The sequence below is a fragment of the Barbus barbus genome (assembly GCF_936440315.1).
Source record: "Barbus barbus genome assembly, chromosome: 7".
In the NCBI taxonomy this organism is placed as follows: Eukaryota; Metazoa; Chordata; class Actinopteri; order Cypriniformes; family Cyprinidae; genus Barbus; species Barbus barbus.
Genome location: NC_136735.1, coordinates 30,295,231 through 30,320,191, shown reverse-complemented (window position 1 = coordinate 30,320,191; position 24,961 = coordinate 30,295,231). Strand labels below are relative to the sequence as shown.

The window sequence follows — 24,961 nt, the reverse complement described above, 5'->3', positions numbered from 1 at the left end:
TATTGCTAGTATTACTGTACAGCACTTTGATAATAACAATAATCAGTGATGATATCAATAACTATTACCTTAACCACAACTGATTATTCTGTTCGTTCTTTTGTTTGCTACTGCAATATTTGTCATTTCTGAAATTTAACCAAATTGAAAGTTATTTACAAGACAGATGGGATGAGTGAATTAAATGACGGATGAAAGAGATTCAGAAGGGACAGAAAAGTGCAATCATCAGAGCAATGCAGGCCAGGTTGCATTTTTGTATCTTCATTACATTACATTGTTCACCCAACAATGAAAATTCGGAAATCTGCTAATCAGTTTCCTGTCATTCCAAACCTGTATGATTTTTTTCTTCTTCTGCAGAACACAAAAGAATATCTTTTGAAGTCAAAACTAGTTTTGGGTACCAATGACTTCTATGGAGTCCATAGAAGTCAATGGTAGCCAAAACTAGTTTTGACTTCAAAATATCTTCCACATAGTATGGACCACTATGTGTTTTCTTACCTTGGCATTGGATTACATAAAACTAGATATTACCGCTGAGTTGGGTTTCTAATAGAACAGCTGAGGGAGCGACTGCAAATTTGACATCTGTCTTTATTCTGACCCACATGATCAATTTCTCTATATGTTTTTTTTTTCCTGTTTGGAAAGTCATAGAAACGCTATTGTAGATTTTGCTTTTACTGTTGCGGCAAGTGGGAATGCAAAAATTATATTAATTGTAGTTTCCATTCACCACTGTAGAAGTGTCCACATCTAAGATCCAAAAATGTGAAAATGGTCCATAGTATGGACAACTGAGACATTTTTAAAAATGTTTTACAGAAGGCAATAAATCCAACAGGTTTGGAATGACATGAGGGAGAATAAAGTTTATTTTTAGGTGAAATATCCTTTTAACATTAAAACTCACTATTTAATTCCTTAATACATATTCCAGATATCATTGTGCATGATTCATTAGCGCATGTTAGTCCAAAGAAAAAAATGTTTTCATCAAAAAATTTAATAACTTGATAATTGTCTTTTTGGCTGATGTTAAGTAGACTGTTCAGGATATTAATATTAGCCATTTAAACATTTTCTTATTGAATTCTTAGCGCAGTAATATAATGCCAGTTAAAGTTCATTTTTAAAAGGTTACAACAATGATAACATAATGATAAATAGAATAACAGAGTGTTATTGTTGGGATCCAAACCATCCAATTCTTTTTTTTTTTTTTTTCCGGTAAATATCCTATTTTATTCAAAATGTCACATTACATTAGTAAAATAGTTTGTGAGTGCTGTTTCATGTTGACTTTAACCCTAAACCGCAGGACTCAACCAATTCATGCCATTCAGTTCATAATTCAACTTTATATCTTCAATGTGACCAGAAGCATTGTCAGTTCATGTATTTTTTTGTATAGAAAGTTCTCATTGGAAAGTGTACTTGAGCAAGAAACGAGAGTTACGAATGTAACTGCGGTTCTATGAGTTCTGGATGACCGCCAGAGGCAGTGCTTCACACTGAATGTTATCTCATCGCAGATGCACAGGTCGAGTCTAATACAAACAAAGTCCCTCGTGACCAGGATGACTCGGGGTCCTCCCCATTTAACCCCGTGACTTCCTGCAGACTGTCCCTACGGAATCTTCTCGCCTTGACTCCGAGTGACAGAAAGCTCTGGCGGTCATCCAGAACTCATAGAACCGCAGTTACATTCGTAACTCTCGTTCTATTTCGTTCTTACTGACCGCCAGAGGCAGTGCTTCACACTGGATGACTTATAACCACAAGGTCACGAGGAGGTCCTGTTTACCTCTAAAAAGTTGAGGGTCCCAACAGGACAGCTGTTTCAAAAGTATCCAATGCAGCCACATTAATCCTGTAGAATTGGGAAAATGTGTTTGTAGATGACCATGTAGCTGCCGCACAGATGTCGCTTAAAGGGACACCTTTTAATGCCGCCCAAGACGTTGAGATGCTTCTTGTTGAATGACATCTCACTCCCGATGGCAATGGACAGCTTGTAGCCTTGAGTTAAGGTTGCTATAATCCATGGGTCTGAGGTTGTTGTTTCCCAGTAACTTAGCTGCTGATGAGAAAAACGTCCGACGGCCGACCACAGACCTTCAGGACCTGCGTCCCTAGCCTTTTGCATTCCTGGGGGGCTGCTGGGCAGGTGCTCTGCCCCTTGAGGCCTGAAATGATTGGTGTCCCCGTCCTCGTGGCCACTGAACAGATCGTTCTACTCTATGAGACTGCTCCATATGCTGAGGCTGGCTCCTACGAATATCAGCTGGGCCTGTTGAAAACTGAGAGCGCGGCATTTCACAGCCCATAGGGGGCTGTCTACAGTGTAAGCGAGATGATGGAACTCTCCTCAGGTCCGCAAACTGCTGTCTGGTCTGATTTGCCTGGACACTGCGTTCTAGTGTCTGTTGTGCAGCTAGGCCAAAGAGCTGTCCGGGGACTACCGGAAGGTCTCTCAGTGTTTTCCTACAGGCCTCAGACAGGGGTGATTGTGCGAGCCAGTGTATGAGCGTTGACATAAGCCTGCCCAATTCTCTTGTCATGAATGCTATTGACTGTAATGTAGCATCACTTAAGTCCTGGGTTGGTGTATCGCTCCCTGAAGACTGAAGAGACTGGGACAATGCTAACATAAGATGAGAGAGAGAATTGCCAATGCGACCCATACGCGCCGCCGTGTTATATGCCTGTATGAGAAGATCATCTGTAATCCGACATTGAGGCCGAGGGCAACGGACATTAGGCCTCAAGAGAACAAAAGAGGCGATAATTGGATCAACCTTAGGCATTTGGCCCAGGCCAAAAGTGTCTGCATCTTGCATCGCAGCCAAAGCTCTACCTGCACTAGTGTGGTGCGTACGTGATTTTGGTTTAGCCCAACACTTCTGCAATTCATCAATATAATCTTTTGATGGTGGAATGGTAAGAAGAGTTGGTTGAGCCGAACCTCTAAAAAAAGCACTAGTAGAGGTTGCTACTGCCAGGGCTGTATCAAGACCTAGACGAGCCAATGCAGCCCGAAGAGCTCGCTTCACCACTTCCTGCTCTGACTGTGGACCCTCTGCAGATTCCCAACCAGTATCCTGGGATTCATCATAAGAGACCTGGGACTGAATCTCCGATATAACCTCCCTTTCTTCCTCGTCATAGAACTGAGTGTGAGAAGCAGTCATCGACATGACATCCTCCTCAGAAATGGGTGACTCCAAAGTGGGGGCTTCAACTGAAGAAACTAGTTTCTCGCCCGTTCGCAAATTCATAAGCAAGGCCTTAATCTGAGAAAACTCAGCTGTTAACACATCCACTTTCTTAGCTAAGGGGTCTTCCTTAGATTGTTTACCAGCCGAAGCACCCATTGCTTCAGTATGTTTACGTTTAATTGCCGATTTACGTGGTGGTGGTGTTGGTAGCGACTCACCCAAGAGTCCCTCCACCATAGCTATCCTTGAAGTCTTTCTGTCCCAAGACGTGACTCCGCAGTTCATACAGGCATTCTCTGTGAGACCTTGTTTCAGGTGTTCCAAGCCTAAACAGGAAGGGCAACAGTCGTGTCCATCATCCTTTTGCAGAGTGGCCATGCACAACGTGCAGGCATGATATACTTTTTCCATCTTAGCCCAGATGAATTTTCTGTAAACCGAGCGAAAACACTCTGACCGTCTCCAGATATATATTATTATACAATATATACTATTATAATATATATATATATAGTATGCAATAACAAAGTCTACATGCACCCAGCAGTATCAACTACTATTAGCTGCTAGATACACACGGATACCGCACGTAACAGAGCACACCCACTCTTAATGCGGTCTTGTACAGCTGTGAGATACTACAATACCCTCCGGCAGCGCCACAGAGCGAAAGCACTCTATCTAGCTACCAAACAAATGCCGGGAAAAACGAAAACGAACCCCGAGCATAAATGTAACAACTCACCACACTGTATCCTCAATGAAATCGACTGAATCCGATGCAGCCTCTGTAGGACACGCAGTCGCGAAACACCAACAGCTGATCTGTTGCAAAGCTGAAAAACGGATTCCAAGTGTCTTCCTTTAATATTCTCCGACCTGTAATACATGCACGCGAGAAGATTATAGGGACAGTCTGCAGGAAGTCACAGGGTTAAATAGGGGAGGACCCCGAGTCATCCTGGTCACGAGGGACTTTGTTTGTATTAGACTTGACCTGTGCATCTGCGATGAGATAACACTCAGTGTGAAGCACTGCCTCTGGCGGTCAGTAAGAACGAAATAGAACACATCTAATATGGACCTACAGTGTATGTTTAAGAACATCATGCTCTTGGTGGAACAGGTTTGATGTTTTTTTTTCCTCAGTAACTGATCAGTGAGCCGTTGGCACTCATGCGGTGAAGGTTTTTCACTTTAGTACTATGATACGTGCACATCATAGTGTGATATTACTCATGTTATGCACCCGGAGGGCTGAAGTTATGCTAGAATCTAACATGACTGAAATCTTATTTTTGTATTTTGAATAGCATGTACAAATTATTTAATTTCAAGACTGTTTTAGACATTATTTATACATTATACTATTATAATGTTTTTGGAGCTGTTTTTTTTTCTTTGACTGCTTACTTTTTACTGTATATGAATATTAATTAGTATATTATAATAATCAGGTATAGGGGAGATGTCCAGAGACATGCATCGAATGAGACATCCCCCTGCTCTGCGATGATGAATGCTGATAAACCATGTACAGCGCCATGCAAAAATATTCAGACTTTTGATCAACTCTGCTATTTTAATGTATTATAAATATGACATTGGTGATACTTGTATTTAGAGGTAATTTTTTAATTCGCCATGGTTTTATGTTGGAGAGTATAAATAAAATGTGGTGAAGGGACAAATATTATTTAAAAATTAGCTTAAATAATCAGTTTGAAAATATTTAACAATATGGTATTTATATAAAAAAATGTTCAACAAAAATTATTGTCCTAAGGTCACTATTTTAAAATTTCTGAGTGATGCTGTCACCTTCCAAAATATTAAACTGCAGGGGGTGAATGTAACAAAACAATGTCACATTTTAGGAGATTTGTTTCAGTGCTTTCAAATGAAACCTCACAAAGGACACGGCTGCAATGTGGGACTGTGTAATCCAGTAACATGACAGAACTGGTCAAGGCCTGATTACTTTTGGCAAGGCGCTGTAAATGCTTATGTAAACACTTGAATGAAATACATGCTCCTCTTGTATGATCCTTGCCACTTTCTACTTTTCCTTGGAAATGTGTGAACATACGATGAAGATAAAAAGTAGTTCTGATAGCAAGAAACTGAACTCAAGGGAATGCCGAATATGCAGATTCAATAAAGCTGAATAACCCTGGCGTTGTCTTTGATTTCTTGCCATTTCTCAACAAGATATAAATGTAGATTTGTGCTCTACTCTTTCCTGGCTGCAGCTCTACTGTAGGATGTACAGTAAAGTAAGGCACAGATTTTTTGGCAGTAACAAAAAAGAAACTTAAAATACTATACAATGTTATCGTGGGGGACATTTGTGATGCCAGCACCATCGTACAATAGTTTTGTCAAATTGGCACTATGATGTATTGCATAGTACAATGATTTATGTACTATGGTATATATGATTTCTGAAGGATTATGTGACTCTAAAAACTGAAGTAGTGGCTAAAAGAAATACATTTTAAAATATATTCAAATAGAAAAGTTACTTTAAATTGTAGAAATACTTTGTACTATTTCTAATTTATTCTTCATCAAATAAAGATTTGGAGAGCATAAGAGACTTTTTTTCATGGTACATGTATCGTGTTGTACCATGGTATTTTCCTCAGTACTGTAACTACTGTAAAATTGGGCAGACTTTACCAGGGTTTGGAATAATTGATTCATGTTGATTAGTTAATTACTTAACTGAAAATTGAAATGGTGTTTCAGACTATTTTGCCATTTCTAAGTAAATTCAAGTCATGTTGCCTATGAAAACTGTTTTCTTGTGCCCTTGGAAGTGCTGAATAATAGTTGTCAGGTTAAACTTAATCATACTGTCCAAAGAATGCATCCAATTTAATTTCCTCCGTCGTTTGAAATAATGCTGTTGATGACAGGAGCTGCCTATAAATTAGTTTGTTTGGGTAAATTCAGATACAGGGGCAGATTTAGTGAATTGGGGGCCCCAGGCAAATATAGGAATGGGACTCTATACTCACGAATAATCGCAACTTAATCACACTTTATCTGTTCTAAATGTACCTTAAATTAATACTAATCAACATGGGCATCGACAAATAGCCTATGGATTCTTTATGCAATGTTTATTATTAGTGAAACCATAGTTATCACCGGGCATGAAGACTAGACATGTTTCATAGGTCATAGATGTTTTTCAAAGAACTTGTTCATGTCTATTAGACACATGAAAAAGAAATAGCAGGTTCCCATTACTTATCTTTCTTTGCACTGAGCAATTTACTTACACAAACCTGTTTACATTTGCACACCACTTCTTCTGAACATGCAAAATGTACATTTATCATTACACTGTAAAAAAATGAGGAAACCCTTTGCCTTAAAATTTTTAAGTAAATAATAATAAATAAAAAAAAGTTAAGTGAACTTGACAATTCACTTAACTTATTTTTTTTTCAATTATTATTTACTTAACAATTTGAACGCAAGGGGTTTCCTCAATTTTTTGAAGTTAAGTCAACTTATCACTTTTTACATACAGCTAAATTCTCAATAAAACAGTTTTCATTTATATATTTTAGTATTTCTGTTGTCAGACAATGTGATGAATATGAAACCATTAAGACAGCTCTCCCTTCCAAGATGTTAATCTGCACAAAAATCCTGATTTATAATCGTGCCGTCGTCTGATAAAATCAAATAGGCTACAAATAAGATAAAGACAATAGCTGTGCTGTTGGGCCCTTGGCTTTTGGGGGCCTAAGGCAGTCGCCTACCGTTGCCTAATGGGTAAGTCCGCCCCTGTTCAGATAAATGTGGTGATTCTGCACTGCATTTCAATGGCATTTCTTATTAAAATGTATATTTGGTAGAGAACATTTTTATGCATGTAAAATGTGCTTTAATGTACACAGTGGTTCTCAACTTTCAATTTGGACTCACGATTTTACATGAAATTACATCATTTTAGAAAGGTAAATAAAAATGTCCTTTGATTAAAAAAAAATATTATTACAAATGTATTAGTATTACGGAATTATTAAAAATGCCTCTGCAAACCAGTGGGAAATTTGTGAATGACAGAGAAAATATTCCTGACGGTATCTGGTAGGCTAAGATTAGCCAACACTGTCACTGTAGTACTTGGTAAACATGACATGCTAATATATGAGTGCAATTTCCAAGTCCTGGAGAGAATCTAATTATGTGGATTGTAATGCCCTCTGGTGGTTGCACAAAAGCTCCACTTTTTAAAACAGTTTCTTTGGTATATTTTATTTGTATCAACCTAATTTCAAAACGAAAACGTATTCTAGAACCGGATCCGCTTATTCTACGATATTCAAGAGCATGTACTTTTTCTCTCTATATCTAAATGAAGGGCACTTTAAAAAATACACCAAGCCGTTCTTTCATAAACATCTCTGGTGCAGGATGATTTGGATCCCGCCCACATTTTTGATTGGCTCCGTCATGCCACTTCGGCGTCCGTGATTGGTCCGCTCCGCGCAGCGTCTGCGTCAACCTGCCACAGCGGAAGTGAAAGCTTCAGAAGAAATAGTGGCTAGATTAATAAGCATGTTCGGTATTTGAGTATTGCACACTGTAAATATTTCATACTAACAAAAATGAGTGTTTTTATCTGCGTCGTGTTGTTTCTCGTTAGTGCCGCAGCTGCTAACAAAAGCGGGGACGATGACTGGGTGCATCTGCCAAATAAATGTGAAGGTAGACTGTGCTAATTTATAATGAATCAATGTTTTGCTTTAAATACACCATAATCGCTTGTGCACTTCCACACTTATTTTCAGCGCTTGATAAAATCATTTAATGCTAACGCAGACACATATTTTACACGATATAATAGATCTGAGATATGTTATCATACTCAGTGTATCAATAGCAATCTGCTTTTTTGTTTCATAGCAGTTGTAAGTCGAAAGAGACCATTTGTTTTTATTGCATTTTATTAATTATTTCTCGTTTTATTCATTAATTCTAATAGTTATTAATTCAAAATGTTGCATTGACATACTGGGAAAAAAAACAAGGGCTGCAGATTTCCTCTTTTCAACGGACCTCACTGGATGTGTCTCAAAACCTAGTGTGATGCCTCCCTAGGCTGCATGTTTGGAACCTTGAATGGGTCTGTGATGACAAACAATGCTGTCTATGTAGGCAGCACACTAGGATTTGAGGCACAGCTGCTTTCTGTTCCTCTTCTGGTGCTGAATATGTTCTGTTTGTTTTTATAGTGTGTAAATTTCTTAGTATTGAAATGAAGTCTGCATTTGAAGAGACTGGCAAAACAAAAGAAGTGATTGAAACCAACTACCGCTTCCTGGATGACAAAGGTGCACCGCCAATCAAATATGTCAAATCGTAAGTCACTTTTTTTTTTTCTTAACGCAAACTTTGACCTTTAAAGTATCATTCATCCATGTGAAAATTCTGTCATTTACTCACCCTGAAGTTTGTCCAAACCTGTATGATTTTTTTTTCTCCTGTTGAACACAAAAGAAGATATTTTGAAGAATGTTGTTAACCAAAGAGTTGACGGTAGCCATTGACTTCCATGTTTTTTTTTTTTTTGTTTTGTTTGTTTGTTTTTTGTTTTTTCATTCTATGGAAATCAATGGCTACTGCCAACTGTTTGGTTAACAACATTCTTCCACTAATTCTAGTTTAGAAATGCAGGAGTACCATAAATCAACCATGTCATACTGTTTTTGGACTTGTGCATTTTATTAAGCAATGTCCTTTGCTTTTCAGTGATATTCGTTTCATAGAGGTAGTGGAAAATGTTTGCTCAAGGATTACGCAGTACAATCTACACAAAGAGAGAGATGGAAGTAATCGCTTTGCAAAGGTCGGCTACCACTTTTCCTTTTCTTCTACCACATTTGTTTTTGCAGCACAACTTCAGTGATTTAACTTTTTTGGTTTATGAATGAATAAGATTTGGAATTGATTTTGTGAATGAATACCCCAAGTTGCAATGGCAATTTCGTATAATAAATGTAATGTGAAAAATATGCTTTGTACTCTATGCAATTTTGAATTTAAGTCTTGCATTTCTTTTTTTACTGTATGCTGTGATGTGCTATACTGCATTATAGCTGGTGAGATCAGATCATTTGTCTTTCTCTGCTCAGGGTATGTCTGAGACATTCTCCACCTTACATAACCTGGTTAATAAAGGCGTGAAGGTGGTCATGGACATTCCTTATGAACTGTGGAACGAGACCAGTGCAGAAGTGGCAGATCTCAAAAAACAGGTATGTGAGTGACTGAAAAATCGTAGAATTAAAGCCCCATTCACACCAAAGACAATAACGATAAAGATATAGTTCTAAAAATCATTCTCAGTATTAAAGAATAGGAGAGTCCACACTACAGCTATAACGATAAAGGCAGAGAGAAATGGTATCTTTGGAATCACTTCCAGAACGATTTTTTTCCAACTGATGAACTATACAAACATTGACATCCAATCAGAATCCATCCTGCTATAATGAGCTGGAGAATTTAAAGTGGCAGACGCACGTGCGCTGCATTCACGTGCTATCGGAATTATCTTAAGTACGAGTTTCCTAGTTGGAAATTGGCCATATAAGGCATCTCTAAGGCCGTTCATGTCCAATTTCAACTAGGAAGCTTGTATTTATGATAATTCCGATAGCACGTGAATGCAGCATTAAGCCCCGTTCACACTGTAAAGATACAACATTGATAATAATTCTTTGTCATTTTTTTAACAATATTGTTCAACCGGTATGCTGTTTTTTCTTGTAGAAATCTTTGATTCTGTTTCTTTTTCAGGCTATAACTTTGATGAACACAGATTAATGGGAGTGCATATAAAAACAGTGCATGTAAATGCATGTTTCTGCATTGTATATATACAGGTACATGGGAAATATGAGATGTGTGTTTTGTTCCCTCAGTGTGATGTGATGGTAGAGCAGTATGAAGAAGTCATTGAAGACTGGTATAAAGGCAGTCAGGAGGAAGATCTCACCACTTACCTGTGTGAAAATCACGTGCTGAAAGGACAAGACACCGGTAATATGAAACTAACAGCTGTTTTACTCCATCACAACCTTTTTTTATAACAGTTAAAACACTCTAGACATAATATTATGACTACTTACTGACTAAACCTCTTGATCTCCTTTATCGGCACCAGCTTTAAGAGCTGTTTCTGGGGAGACTTTCTACTCAAGGCCACAGGAGCAGCAATAGTATAGGGACATACTTTAAAAAAAAATATATATTATTTATTTTATTTTTTTCAAGGAATTAATACTTTTTGCTAAGCATATCGTTCTGTATGTATGTGTGTGCAAGTGTGTTAAGTAAAAACTGTACAAAATGTAAACATTTATCAAATGTAATATAAAATAAGTAATGAATCCTCAGTAAAAATACTAGTTGGGTTGTAAATGAGCAAATACTAATTATTTGCAGTCTGTCATCATATGACCAGCTTGTTGCTTCCTGTTATAAAAGATTAATTTGGCATTGTACTGGCCTTTTTTGCCATTGCCATAGCAACCAATATAGATCTGCCAGAAAAAGACATCACTTCCTGAACACGCAGCTCTGATTTGATCACTTGTTGCTAATAACAGTGAGGACAGTCAGTATGAAGATCAGGACTGTGCAAACACATACTTCTGATTCTCTCTGCAGACTGTCTTAAAGAGAACTGGTCTGGGAAAAAGGGAGACACAGCAGCTATCGCAGAGGGCAAGAAGAAAAAGAAGGTCAAAAAGAAGAAGGGTAAAGACAGTGAGGATGGGCAGAAAAAGGAGAAGAAGAAGAAGAAAAAGTCCAAGCTGACTGACACTGAGACCAGCAAGCGGAAAACTGAAGAAGCTGGATACACCTCAGATAAGGAGGACATCCAGAAGAAAGTTCCTCTTAATCAGGATAAAACTGAACTCTGATAGATTTCTTTGCTTTGGTTTTTTTTTGGGGGGTGGGGGTTCTGACACTTATCTCCTTGAAATCTAAATTTGTGACTGATACTGAGATGTGCGTTTAGTTTTAGTCTATTAGAAGAAGGTAATATTGAGGTCCTCATTCTCGATCACTTGTTAATTAACTCATCCAGTAACGAGCTAAAATCAAATGCCATTTCAAATCCAAAAGCTATTGGAATGGATTCTGGAAATCCTTGTAGTTCTCATTTCTATTACTCTGACTCATCTCACTGATTTTTCCCCCCTAAAATTTAGTTTAGGCTATAGGTTATGAATTTAGTTAAGCTGTTACTTTTATTTGTCATTGATTTCATAGTTAAAGATCCTTCATAGAGTCCCACTAAGGAACTACATACTTGCAACTTTTTCAGTATTATTATAATTAGGTGGTACAAATTTTAAACGATATATAAAAATATCAGACTTTTATCTTTTTTCTGTGTAGGAAAATATTTTTAGGTATACTTTTATGTGATGCAACAAATGCATCACATAAAGCAAAAGTGTTTTGTGATTCAACAAATTTGTTTGTGATTCATGTGATTTTTTTTTTTTTTTTTTTTTTTTTTTCTTTAATTGTTTTTTTCTATTATTATTTTATTTTTTTAAGCTTGAACAGTCTGAAGTTGGCATCTCATAAAGTCTCTAAATTTCCCACATTTCTCATTTCAGTAATGCAGATAATGGGAGAAACCCTGAGAAAATATTTGGGACCTTTTCTTTCTTTCGTATCCAAATAAGGGTGTACCATTTTTCTCGATATGTTCATATTTGTTTTTGCATTTTCTGTGTTTATGTATGTGATGTCACTTACAGGGAATGTTTGAGTTACATTTTTATTTAATATTTTCTCCAGCGATATTGTTTACTTAAGCTGTTTATCTGATATCAGGCGTCGCTGTTTCCAAAAGAGAGAGAGGTGTGTGTGTGTGTGAGCTCCTGCAGGTGTTTGTATGCCTATTCTGATTACTGTTGTTTGGAGTGTGTGTGAAAGTTATTGACCTTGATAGGTTGAACTGTATATGCAAATGTTGTAATGGGAGGAACATGTGCAGGTTTTGTTTCTTTGCAGCAGCTCATTAGCTGAGGCTTTTGATAAGTGTTTGGGGAGGTGTAGATGACCGATGAATAAAAAAGAAAACTAACAACAACTCTCAGGCTGATTTAAAAAAATAAAATTAAAATAAAAAAACGTCAGAAGGAAATGTTTTTAAATGGCAGTTTCCCAGGCTTCACCACAAGGGGGTGGTAACGCCAAGAAGGAAGAACAAATCCTTGCTTGATTTGAGATTGTTTATTCGAGTGTGCACGTGTCGTTAGGGCGTTCTGTCTGATTTTTATTTAGTTTTTTGCAACAGGGTATTTCTATATCATGAAAATTCTATATAATTAAAATGTGAAAATTAATTAAAAAGCAGTTTAATTTAAGGTGTAAACATTGTATTTAAAACTTGATAACTTGTTTTATTTGAACAGTGCTATGCCCTCAACAGAAAAAAGAAAAACAACACAAACAACGCATGTTGCTCCGTCTGTCACGAGGCCTGTTTATCAGTAAGTGACCCTGCTGCAGTGCAGAAGGCTTTGTCCGCATTTCCACTTCTCAATGTCACATTCCTCTTCTGTTATGTTTGAGCAATCTGTATTATATTTGCCCTTCAGTATTGGAGCAAATGGCTATTCACTTGCACAAACACATCTCAATGAATAATTCACAAAAACAAACATCTTGCACCCAGGCTAAAACCTTTTCATTTTTTGCTATCAGTAAGACTGGGAGATTCTTCCTATGGCAAATGTAGAAAATCAAGAATTTGATTGTTCTCTAATCTCCGAGAATAAAAATGCAGTATGAAATTGAAATATTGATCTTTTACGTTGCAATCACCTGGTATATTACACGAGAGACAGTAGCCTATGTGTGAGCAAGAATATGAATCTCTCTTCTCTGGGTCTGGGCCTTTGTTTTGTTTCAGTTTTTTTTTGTGTGTGTTCTTTTCAGTTTTCAGTGTTTGACCATGTCTGGCTGTATGAAATCATTTATATGCCCCTGCATGGTTTCCCCTGGATATGGTGCCCAAATAACCACATAATTAATCTCTCTCTTTACCACATTTGAAATCAACATCATCATTTTTGACATATCTGTTTAACTGAGTTTCAGTTGAATGTAGAATATATATATTAATTTTGTTTATTGAACTATTTTAAACCTTTTCTAATGTTAGTTAGCATTTAATAGTAAAGAATTGAGGGCCTTTTTTTACCCTATTCTTGCCAGAAGTTTATTCATATATTTAATGCAGATGTTTACTTAAAATGAATACATCACAAACACTACTGAGTGATAAAGACAATTTTATAATACAAATGAAAAATGTTCGCGTATGTACAGTCAGTAATACTTGATATATATACCATTCAAGATTTAAAAATAAAAAGTAAAAAAATCAATAGTTTTATTTAGCAATGATGTATTAATCATAATTAAGAGACAATAAAAAAGTTACTAAAATGTATGTAATTAAGTGCCACAAAAACTGATTATAATAAAATAATATAAGAAATGTTTCTTGAGTATTATAGTGATAGTAACTAGGCTGAAAATTCATGTTTGCCATCACGTGAATAAATTACAATTTAAAATATATTCAAAACTTTAAATTTTAAAATTTCACAAGTTTTTTATTTTTTTAATCTATTTGTAACAGATTAAATGCAGCCTTTATAAGGCTTAATTAAAAAACATTCAAAAATCATACCAACCCCAAACTTTGGAATGGTAGTGTAGGACTATAAATAAGTATATGTAGTTAGGCCTAGTTTTTTCTGGGATCATCTGAAACCATCATTTAAAGAAACATTCTCATTCTTCTACACAGTGTAAATCAAAAGAGTGAAACGCTGGTCATTTTAGATGAGGAAAAACATCCTCTGTTATCTTCAGATGTCAAGTAAAAAGTTGTTCACAAGTTCAATGACTTAATCACGGTTTAATCATTTCCTTTCAAAGTGTTGCCTCCCTTTCCATCCCATCATGCCCTAATATGGGTAATCTAGTTAAACAAACATTTTTTCATGTCTTATTTAAGCCTTTTCCTCAAAATGTGTGTCTTTATTTGAAGGCTGTGGTGCATGAAATGGGTCTATAACTCACTGAAGACAACAAGCTTCTTCAAATCACATTTAAAAAAAAAATCTGGGCTGCCTTTTTTATGAGAAGCAAAATAAACTCATGTTTTTATTGTGAATATTATGGGCAAATCAGTCAATCAGTGCGTATGACTAACTATAGTCATAGTCGCACCACCCTGAGAAAACAGCAGCCACCCTCAGTGCATCCTGGGAATAATCTGACATATCAGGCACATTTCTGTTTACCCCGCTCGAGGGAATTGAAAGAGCCCACAACTTGTCATTTCAAAGAAAATAATCAAAACAAGTTTCTGTATTGAAACTGTAAACAAATGTTTTGAAGTTTATTATTAGGAGTGTTTCACAAAATTTTTGGGGGGTATTTCAATGTTTTTTTGCTTCAGAATTTAATGTTTAATTTACTGTTGCATGCCGTTTCTTTGTAATAATTTGTAATATATAGCTTTTTTTTTCAATGTATTGGATCATGTTTTTAATTCTTGAGGTTTCACTTTTTTCTTTTGTTTTTTTCTTTGTTTCCAGTCTGCTTAGTTAATGCTCCCACAATATCCTGTAAGCAGTTCCTGTAACACAGAGATTCAAACCTTGTGTACAGCTAAAATAATATATATTCCAGGATGTTGAACTGAACTGAATACACAAACAAACGCAACAGTCCTCTTCACGTTGACAAGTACTGATATATTTCTCACAAAGCAATCATAGCAAAACAGATGCCATTTCTGTATCCCAAACACATGTTTATCTTTCGCTCCTATCTTTTGCTAGCTGTAGTTTTGAAACCACACTTTTCCCACGTTCCCAAATGGTCATTTCCCATTTTTAGGGAGCAATTCCAAATCAGAGTAACTTGTTTTCAAATCTATTTATGGTCCCCACAGATTTATGGTCTCGGGTGATATTCCTAAAGTATGCAAAAGAAAAATATTACAAGTCCATGTTACAGTACTGTACTTTGAGTCATGATTCCCTTGTTTGTATATTATACAGCTGGAGCTGTTGGAGTGCTGTTTTAGACTAGAAATATCAGTACGGAACAATACTTAGCTTGTGTCTGGCCACGAGAAGACCACAAACTTAATGTTAATGAGGACTTTGATACGTGTCAGTAAAGGCCGATATGTAGCAGCGGAGGCATTTAAGCACTAATGGGGTCTCATTTGCATGACCTGAATCGATAGGATTGTTTGATGGCTTTAGCTTCATCAGGAACGCTATTGACGACAAGGTGACACCGGTGACATGAGCATCGCTTTGTTTATTTGTGTTGTCAGTTCATTCTGTTGCACAAAATGGTGACAGACATCGATCTAGACCTTTCAAGACATCATTTAGCATTCGAATGCCTATAGGATGGATGGATCATCCTGACAACACCAGCAGGGTATTCTGTTCAGCGGGAAGTCTGTTTTCCTCTTTAAGTAACTCACAGACTAAATAAAGACTCGTGTGTTGGGGAAAATACCAAATGCATAAGAAAATATCCTCTGCGGCCTTAGTGTCTAGTTTTAGCTTATGCTAAAATGGTTAGTGAATCAAATCGCTGTAAATGCTTGAGAACATGAAACCACATCTACAATATCCACAGGTTCTCCTTGGAATAATGAGAGTGAACTTTTCTTTGACTTTGAAACTTTTGAATGAGTGAGGCGGTGGTAATACTGTATTTCTCATTAGGAAAGATTCAAACACATTCAGTAGTTTTTCTTTCTGAAAGCACATAAAGTAAAGGAAGGTCTTACAAAGAAAACTCCCACATAAGGTTGCTCAAACTGAAAAACAGGTGAACATTTTAAACAGTATTAAGAAGCTAAACTGACCTACAAAGAGAGATAAATGGACTGTAGAACCAGAAGTTGGACATACAAGAGAAAAGCAACGAAATGTAAAATTCCACACTCTTTAGAGTCTTTAAACAAGTATGAAACAAGCCAGATGCATCTCTTTTCTTCCTTTTTTTTTTAAAACATTTTCCTCAGCCTGTCCTGAGGGCATTAGACTGAAGGTCACTGTCCTGAAGGGATAATGCCAAAACAGCATCCAGTTGCTTCAAAACAAGTAACAGTACACCAACAGTGCTCTCCACAGAGCTTAAACAGGGAATTAAGCACAATGTATGTAGATAAAACAACAGTTGAGGATTCTGGAATGTTGTGTGGATGGAGCATTTGATTGGGTCAAAGAGAAGATCTTCTCCAAAGTAGCTCACTGCATAAAACCTTGAAGTCCTGTCTTCAGCATTCAGAAAGTGTGTGATGTGGAGAACATCCTTGTCCACCTCTTCTTAGTAAATTATTGGATTTTTTGTGTATGTTCTGCCTTCTGTAAGAAAGAAAAACAACAGGAAGGTTTGAGAGCACTAAACCACAGGTTGAATTACATCAGTCTGGGAAAAAATTGTACCTATCTACTGTAAATTTAAAGACTGAGAAATATAAAAATAAAAAGACTGAAACCTTGACAACTTTCAACATTAATTCAACAATTATTTAAGTATGTGTAATAGTTTGGGCCATCTAATGGGACTTATATATTTAATAAAGGTTTTACATTTTATAAAAGTTTGGGGTCAGTAAGATACTGGGTTGATTGTTGTCAGTAAAATATATTAATACTTTTATATTAATTAAAATAATATAAAATAAATTAATTACTTTTTTCTCTAAAATAATAAATTTTTGCATGTCATGGAAAAAAGGCATTAGACAGTAAATGAACACCTCCAGTCCAGTGCTGTGCCAACATGTAGCAGATTTTCTCGACATTAGGGAGCCATTTTAATAAAATTAACACAAGGTGTAATTCAAGTAATTTATCATGTCGCTTTAGCTGTCTCACGGAGGGGGAGAGAGCGAGAACGGCCAGCTGCAGAAATAGATAAACGGGTGGAAGGCGGCGCTGGAATATTCATGCAGTGAGGCTTTGCTTACACAGGAAACTTGCAATTAGTCCCCAGTCTTTTTATTCATCTATGTGTTTATTTGCCAATGGTTTCACTCTGAGACAGAGGGAGCCGATGATCTCATCTGTTTGGAGGACACGGGCGAGTGACACGGTGTTACTGAGAAAGACTGATGGGAAGGGGAAGTGAGGTCAAGACAACAAATCTGAATAAGCCACAGCTGAAACTGTGCACATCCATATACATACATACATAATGTATACGTGAGTGTGTTGATAGGCATGTTTTTTGTGCAAGGACCTTTTTTTTTTTTTTGAGGTTAATACTTTCATTCAGCAAGAATGCATTATATTGATTAAAAATTACAGTAAGACAAAAAAACTACTTTTACATAGTTACAAAAATTATATATTTCAAATAAATGCTGCTCTTTTGATCTATTTATCAAAGAATCCTGAAAAAAAAACATTAAAAAAATATTAAGCAGAATAACTGTTTTCAACATTGTCAATAATAATAATAAAAAAAATGTTTCTTGAGCATATCATGTGACACTGAAATAATGATACTGAAAATTGAGCTTTGCCATCACAGGAATAAATTACACTTTACTGTTTTTATTTTACATTTTATTGTTTGTATTTCAGTCTTTTAACTGTATATTTAATCAAATAAATGCAGCCTTGGCAAGTAGAGGAGATTTCTTTCAAAAACATAAATGTTTTTGAATACTAATGTATCAAAAATTAAAACTAAAATGAGTTCATTTAGTTCAGTCATACTATTTTATTTTTATATATATTAATGAAACAGACATAATGTTAACGTTTAATGTGTTTAAAATACTACATGTAATTAATGTAAATTAATTAAAAAAAAATCATAGTATTACTGTTTTTACTGTATTTTCGATCAAATAAATGCAGTTTTTTTTTTACTGTTCTTTTGCTCTCTATATATTATGTTTTTCATTTGTGTGTGTGTGTGTGTGTGTGTGCGTATATACAAGTATATACTTAATATATATTACTATGAAAAGGGGACAGTTCATCTAGGTTTCTATTAAATTTAATACCTTGTAACAAACGGTTGTCCTCCGGGCTTCTGCATCGCTCCGTCTCCATGTCCAGACTGATTGGATCTGTGTTAACAGACAGCGACAGCTGACAAAGCCTGCTGAAAGACTATCGGCCTGAATGAAACTCTCTGAGTGTGTGTGAGAGCGTCTCACCGTGTGTGAGAGCGCCTGATGAGGTGGCCTGCTGTAAGGCCTGCTCGATCTGCCCTCTCCGCTTGGACTCGTGTTCCAGCGCCTCCTGTAACCTCCTCTTTGCCTTCTTCTCCTTCTTTAGACGTCTCTGAATGGTAGCTGGAAGAGAAAATATCCATGTGTAAACATCAAACGGAAATAGACGATTTCTGTTTTTTCCGTTTTCCAATATGTATTAGAACGCAACATTACCTCGACTGTGTAGCTCTGAGGTGAGTTGTCTCTCTAGACTCTCTCTCATCTCTCTCTCTCTGTACAGCTCCATCTTGAGCTCTCTCCTCTCCTGCTGAAGCTGTTTCTCCTGCAGACGGGCGTTCTCCAAAGCCACCTTTAGCAGACCCTGCAACACGTCCACATGTTATTGTTGCTGAACGTGTGTGTGTGTGTGTGTGTGTGAGAGAGAGTGTGTGTGTGCGTGTGTGCGTGTGTGTGTGTGTGGTTTGTGACAAATGAGGACATAGATTTGTATAATGACACGGGTATGATACAGGTATTACAAGGTGAAGGTGACTTTTCAGGACATTGACCCATGTCCCCACTTTTCAAAATGCTTATAAATCATACAGAGTGAGGTTTTTTTTGGGGGAGTAGAAATGCACAGTCTCCTGTGAGGGCTAAGTTTAGGTGTAGGGTTGGTGTAGGGTAATACCACATACAGTTTGTACAGTATAAAAATCATTACGCCTATGGAATGTCCCCACTTTTCACAAAAACAAACGTGTGTGTGTGTATGTGTGTGAGTGAGTGAGTGAGTGTTTGAGTGTGTGTGTGTGTCTGTTGCATTTCTTCATGGCCATACCTGGACATTAGTGAGCAGTGTCTCAACGGAGGAGAGGCCATCTGTGAAAAGAAGGGAAGCAGGGAAGCCAGAGGACAATTGAGTTGGAACCTTCTCAAAGATTGTTGGTTTCACTGCATTTTGTTCAACTGTAAAATAATAAACACAAAGGGATGAATTCAACTGATCAACTGACCGTTAAAAGAATAGTTTAGCTAGAAATTCAAATTCTGTCATTTACTCAGTCTTATACAGGGTTATTAGTTAACCAAAACTAAAATCATAAAAAAATTACTTGAAATAAAGTAAACGCTACATAAAATTGCAGCTAGTTGGCAAGGCAACATTTTTCATTTTCATTTAGTTTAAAAAACTGATGTACTAGAATTTGAACTTAAACTGATATAAAATTAATAAAAACTATATAGACATTTTAAAAAGCAATTAAAATTATAAGAAAATATTAAAATAAAAATAATTAAAAAATATATAATATAATATACTAGATTGTCAATGATACTAAAATAATACTGGCCTCAGATGTGATTTATAAGCTACAAAGAAGGGTAATATTTTCAGCAAATAAGAACTTTTTTTCTTCTTGAATTACATCAATTAATAAATCTACAGAAAATCCCTGTTCTTTTAGCTTTTGGCTGTTGTTTTTGAGTGAGGGCATTTGTTTTTTTAATGTTTTTGAAAGTTAATTGTTTATGCTCACCAAGGCAGCATTCATTTGATTAACAATACAATAAAAACAGTAATGTTATGAAATATTATGATTTATAATAACTGTTTTAATAATATATACCAATTTATTCCTGTGATGGCAGAGCTGAATTTTCAGCCGCAATTATTCCAGTCTTCAGAAAGTTCAAAAGAACAGAATTTATTTATAATAGAATTTATTGTAACATTTAAAAAAAAATTCTTTACTGACACTTTTGGTCAATTTAATATGTCCTTGTTGAATAAAATGATTCATGTAATTTAATTTATAAAAAACTCTCACTGAACCTAATTTTACAACAGTAGAATCTGTATGTCGTTTTATGCTTTTTATACATTTGCTAGTAGAGGATGAAGCAAGGCATGAGCATATTATTTTAATTGTTTTGAGATTACTTGTATACAAAAACTAGAATATCCCATTACAACATACAACATACCATTACATCACCCAACTAAACGCAATGTAATATAGTGGCTCTGTGCAATAATTGAACTATAATGAGAGCAGAAGAGGTCAGAGGAGAGGCTTTTATGTAATGTTACATTATATTAAATTTGATTTTTTTTTATGAAATTTTGAGTATGTTGAGGAAACTCACCCCTGTCGTTGGAAAGTCTGCTCATATGCAGAGTTGAGTCTGTCTCACTTTGTTCATCATGAACATCATATGCTACAGAGAGAGAAAGAGATATATAAAGACAGCAGATAAATGAAACTAGAAGTTTCAGAGTAGCACAGACTATTGCCAACATATATTGCTTTGTGCTGTTATTGTGTATGCAACAGAGTCATTGCAAGCCTCGTTGATTACATTTTTTTCCTCAATGTAAATCATATAATGCTGTTTTCTATGGACATTATATGTAAGATATTATGAAACAACAGTAATATCACACTTCAAGATGAAGATGCTAACCACAGTAACTGGGTCTCTGTAAATACACTAACATTCAGAAACTACATTTTGTATAGCACATTGTGTTTGATAAGGTGTTCCAACTGGACTACAGGCCAATGACTGGCTTATGTTCAATTATATGGAAATAAAATAAACAATCGGCTATGATTGATGGCTTCTAATGCTACTGTCTGTATTTTTTTTTTTCATGTTTTTATGCCACAATAATGCATTTGAATTACACTACCATCCAAATGTTTGGGGTGAGTCAGATTTTTTAATGCTTTTTGTGCAAACCATTGTACCTGTTTTTTAGGATTATTTGATTCCAACACTATTTACTTGAAATAGAAACAGAAATATGAAGTGCAAATATCCCGCCTTGTTGGCAGAGGCTCCGCTCACCAATGGGTGGTTGGGCTAGACAACATTACAAGAGACAGCTGTCAAAGACAAGGTCCAGTGGTGTAAGTGGTAAAAAGAGTAGTGCAGACTTTTTGACACGACTGACCCGAATTCAAATGTCCCTTTTCACATCTCATATCACATGGAAAGGCATTTATTTTCAATAAAAATTAAGGAAAATAATCAAAAAGTTGAAAATGAAGTATTGGGTAGGGTTAGGGTTAGGTGTAGGGAGGGCTTTATTGTCCCAATAAGTCAGCATCCATTTAATAATTTTAATAAAATTTATAATTTACACAATATATTTACACAATAAAACTTAGAATTTATAATACGATATTATTGTATGCTGTTTTATAATATACTACAATAATGAGGTGCAGATATTTGCCACTATTTGCAATAAGTAGTATAAACAGCAGAAAATGCTGCTATTTTTACATAGTGTAAATACAAGCTATGACTATTTGCACTTAGTATAAATAGCATCTATTGCTAAGAAAATGCTATTTGCACTTAGTGTAAGCATCTATTGCAATTTACACAGTGCAAATAGCTGTTCCAAATAGAAATATTTTGTATCCCTTTAAATATCTTTACTGTCAATTTTAGTCAAATTAATGCATCCTTGCTGAAAAAAGTACTTTTAGTGCATATTCATTTGTGAGATTCGCTCAGCAGAGATTGAGGATTGCTAATTAATAACTGTAATTAATTACGTGTTATCATGTCATTAATTCAACTGACAGCCTGAATATGCAAACTTACCTGTCTTTTGAGGAGACTGTGGGTAAGGTTGTGTGGGGCTGCTGGGAACTGAACTGGTTTGTTGAGGTGAGGGTTCAGTTTTCTGAAGAACATTCCCGTCTATGGATGGTGTCAGAGAGGGGCTCTCATCAAAACACTCCTGCTGAAATGAAAAAGAGAGAGTTCAGTCTTGCAAACCTGTATAAACACTCCCCACATGACAACATCTTCATTGGCCCAGTTCATCTGAAATCCAACAGAGACAGGTTGCTTTGAGGTTCATATCACCATTATGGTTTTTCAAATTCAGATTTGTGGCTAGTAAGTTATGAAAGCTTGTTTCTGCCACAGGATGAATTGTCACTTTTTTCTCGCAATTCTGAGATATGAACTCTAAATTGCAAAATATGAACTCAATATATTGAGAAATACAATTCTGAGAAAAAAGGTCAAACCAATTACCTTTTAAACTGATTTGCGAGATGTAAACTCAGAATTGTGATGGGGTAAAAAAAACTTTTAAAAATGCAGGATTTAGAACTTAAAAAAATGCAGGATGTAAACTCAGAATTATGGTGGGGGGGGGGGGGGGGAATAAAATAAAATGCAGGATGTAAACTCAGAATTCTGGGGGGGGGGGATAAAATAAAATGCAGGATGTAAACTCAGAATTCCAAGAAAAAATTGAATTGGCTAGAAAAAAAAATTGAATTGTGAGGTAACAAGCTTCCATACTAAGCTGTGATGTGGAACATGGTTAACAACCTAAAACAGGTCTCAAGCTACCTGACCTTACCTAAAGCAGTTTTCACCCCTTTGTATCAAGTGGACCGGCAAATTTCCTTAAATCACTCAAAATAAATAAACTCAAGCTAGAATTGTGTGAACAGTCCCTGATGACCTTGCAGCAAAAGAGCTGTGTGTTTTAGTATCTGGTGTGTACAGTATGTCCTACCTTGATGGCAGATGTCTGCCTAGAGACGGGGCTGTGCACCTGTGCACTGGCAACCATGTTGGCAATTGTATTAAGGTGGTTCATCTGGTTCATTGCCATGGCAACAGAGGCGGGAGGAAGTCCAACAGGAAGCAGGGGATGGGGCATCATCATGAAGGGCAGGTCCAGTCCTACGAGAAGAAGAAACAATCATGGAATAACTGCTTAAATTTAGGTCTGTTTATCACACAAATCTATATGGCTTCAGATTAGACTTGAAATTTAGTCATATGAACTACTTTTACGATGCTTTTGCATAATAAGCTTGAATGCTCTAGTACCAATTAAATGGCCCAGGCATTGAAAATAGAAAGTCAAACAGGTTTGAAACGACATAAGGGGCGAGAAGCTACAGACAGAATTGTTATTTTATATTGAATTGTTCTCTTTAAACACATAAGGGTGTGAAAGTGAATGGTAAATTCTCACTGTTGGCCAGTAGATGGGTGTGTTGGAGAGAGTTGAGCTGAGAGCTGTTCAAGCTGTACTGTGTTTTCTCTGAAGTAGGTGATGAATGCTTTTCTCTCTCCCAGGACAAAGCGCTAAATCCTGTTTAATCATAAAAGAATATGAAATAGCGAAAAGAAATATTCGCAATATTGGTAGTCAGGTAGTTACTTTTTTTAACATAGCTAACATATAACATATAGCTTTTATATTTGAACATATATTCATTTAATATATTTTTATATTAAAAAGTTTTTAGTGTCTAAGTTTTTTAAGTTACATATAGTTTTAATTTTTATTCATTTCCATATTAATATAGATTTGCATATGTACTGTGTGTATTTTTTTTATCAATTCAGATTCACAGATTTAGTTTAGTTCATTGATTCTAACTGATTGAAGCTAGTCTAAACTATAGTATGACTAAGCAAAGCAAGATACATGTTTAAATCTATTGAAATACACAATTATAACAATATATAGAATTTAGTAGCATGGGTAAAATATATACATAAACTGTATTTAGAAATATTTGTATGTTTTTAAGTGACTTTAAACTTCATACTGACACCTACTGGTGTGGATGTTACTGTAGAATTATCCTATTCACAAGCATTCTTGAAACCAAAAATAACTGACTAAAGTTTGTTAAAAGTGCTATTCAATGCTTTTGGTTAGCTGCACATTTAACCACATACTGTACACATTCACACACAAATATGCTTAGAATGGAATCCCCAAAATAAGTGAGCAGAATTCTATAGATTGGGCATATCTCATTAGTTTTAATGAAAAAAAGGAAACAATAAAATGTAAGTTGCCCAGCGACCAGCAGCAACAATGAACTGAACTGATAATCTATCATCAGCATTCATGTCAGTGCCATTGGGAGCAGATGGTGTTTAGGTGGCAGATTTGTGGCGAAGGAATCAATGATAGTGCAGGATGAAGTCGGTCCCCCTAAGAATATCACATGCTCCAACCAATAAGGTCTTCACACGACTGGACAAAAATAACCTGATTAAAAACAATAAGCTCTCTCATTACGACACAACCCAACACTGCAGATACATTACAACACCACGGCAGCTTCGCAACCTGTGCCCTTCACCATTACATAAATACTGTACAATAGAGCGGCCATCTGTGCGACAATCTGCACGTCTGTGGAAATCAAGACTAGTGTCAACACAAGCTCACATATCTTGTGGGACTGGAGTTCTAACGTAAGTGAGAGGGCGCTAATTCACAGTAATCAGACAGATGAAGATGGATGAGAGGAGGGAAAGCAAGAGCAATCAGAGACAACAAGAGCTGCAGCTGTGCTGCGAAACACACTAAAACAAACACAAACATGCACACGTGCATACGGTATATTCTCCCGTGTCAAGTACACAAATAGAAACGGCTTTC

At 36.0% G+C, this 24,961-nt stretch overlaps 2 protein-coding genes across 4 annotated transcripts in view; one reads left to right on the top strand and one right to left on the bottom strand.

The window, feature by feature from the left end:
- Positions 1-7,736: 7,736 nt before the first annotated feature.
- LOC306873043 (protein canopy homolog 3-like) lies at positions 7,737-13,495 on the top strand. Its single transcript, XM_079422045.1, has 6 exons — positions 7,737-7,958; positions 8,486-8,612; positions 9,003-9,099; positions 9,386-9,508; positions 10,178-10,295; positions 10,926-13,495. Exons 1-6 carry the CDS (start codon positions 7,859-7,861, stop codon positions 11,180-11,182), a joined length of 822 nt encoding a protein of 273 aa, XP_079278171.1. The 5' UTR covers positions 7,737-7,858; the 3' UTR covers positions 11,183-13,495.
- A 65-nt stretch (positions 13,496-13,560) lies between these two features.
- Positions 13,561-24,961, bottom strand: part of LOC306873032 (dachshund homolog 1-like) — a 37,701-nt gene continuing 26,300 nt past the window's right edge. The window contains exons 4-12 of one of the 3 annotated variants that reach the window (XM_079422027.1): positions 23,531-23,650; positions 23,063-23,232; positions 22,129-22,270; positions 20,656-20,727; positions 19,346-19,473; positions 18,739-18,886; positions 18,508-18,645; positions 18,352-18,417; positions 13,561-16,696 (exon numbers count right to left, since the gene is read on the bottom strand). In XM_079422027.1, the coding sequence (XP_079278153.1) occupies positions 16,659-16,696; positions 18,352-18,417; positions 18,508-18,645; positions 18,739-18,886; positions 19,346-19,473; positions 20,656-20,727; positions 22,129-22,270; positions 23,063-23,232; positions 23,531-23,650 (1,022 nt within the window). In that variant the 3' untranslated portion in view covers positions 13,561-16,658. The remainder of the gene's footprint in view (positions 16,697-18,351; positions 18,418-18,507; positions 18,646-18,738; positions 18,887-19,345; positions 19,474-20,655; positions 20,728-22,128; positions 22,271-23,062; positions 23,233-23,530; positions 23,651-24,961) is intronic. The other 2 variants (XM_079422028.1, XM_079422026.1) reach the window with 2 other exon arrangements.

What these genes read in the sequence shown, in the direction of transcription:
- LOC306873043 (XM_079422045.1), top strand. Translation starts at nt 7,859, where the DNA reads ATGAGTGTTTTTATCTGCGTCGTGTTGTTTCTCGTTAGTGCCGCAGCT. An exon ending in CCAATCAAATATGTCAAATC is followed by an intron (nt 8,613 to 9,002) that starts GTAAGTCACTTT and finishes TTTGCTTTTCAG; the next exon opens with TGATATTCGTTTCATAGAGG. An exon ending in GAAGTAATCGCTTTGCAAAG is followed by an intron (nt 9,100 to 9,385) that starts GTCGGCTACCAC and finishes TTCTCTGCTCAG; the next exon opens with GGTATGTCTGAGACATTCTC.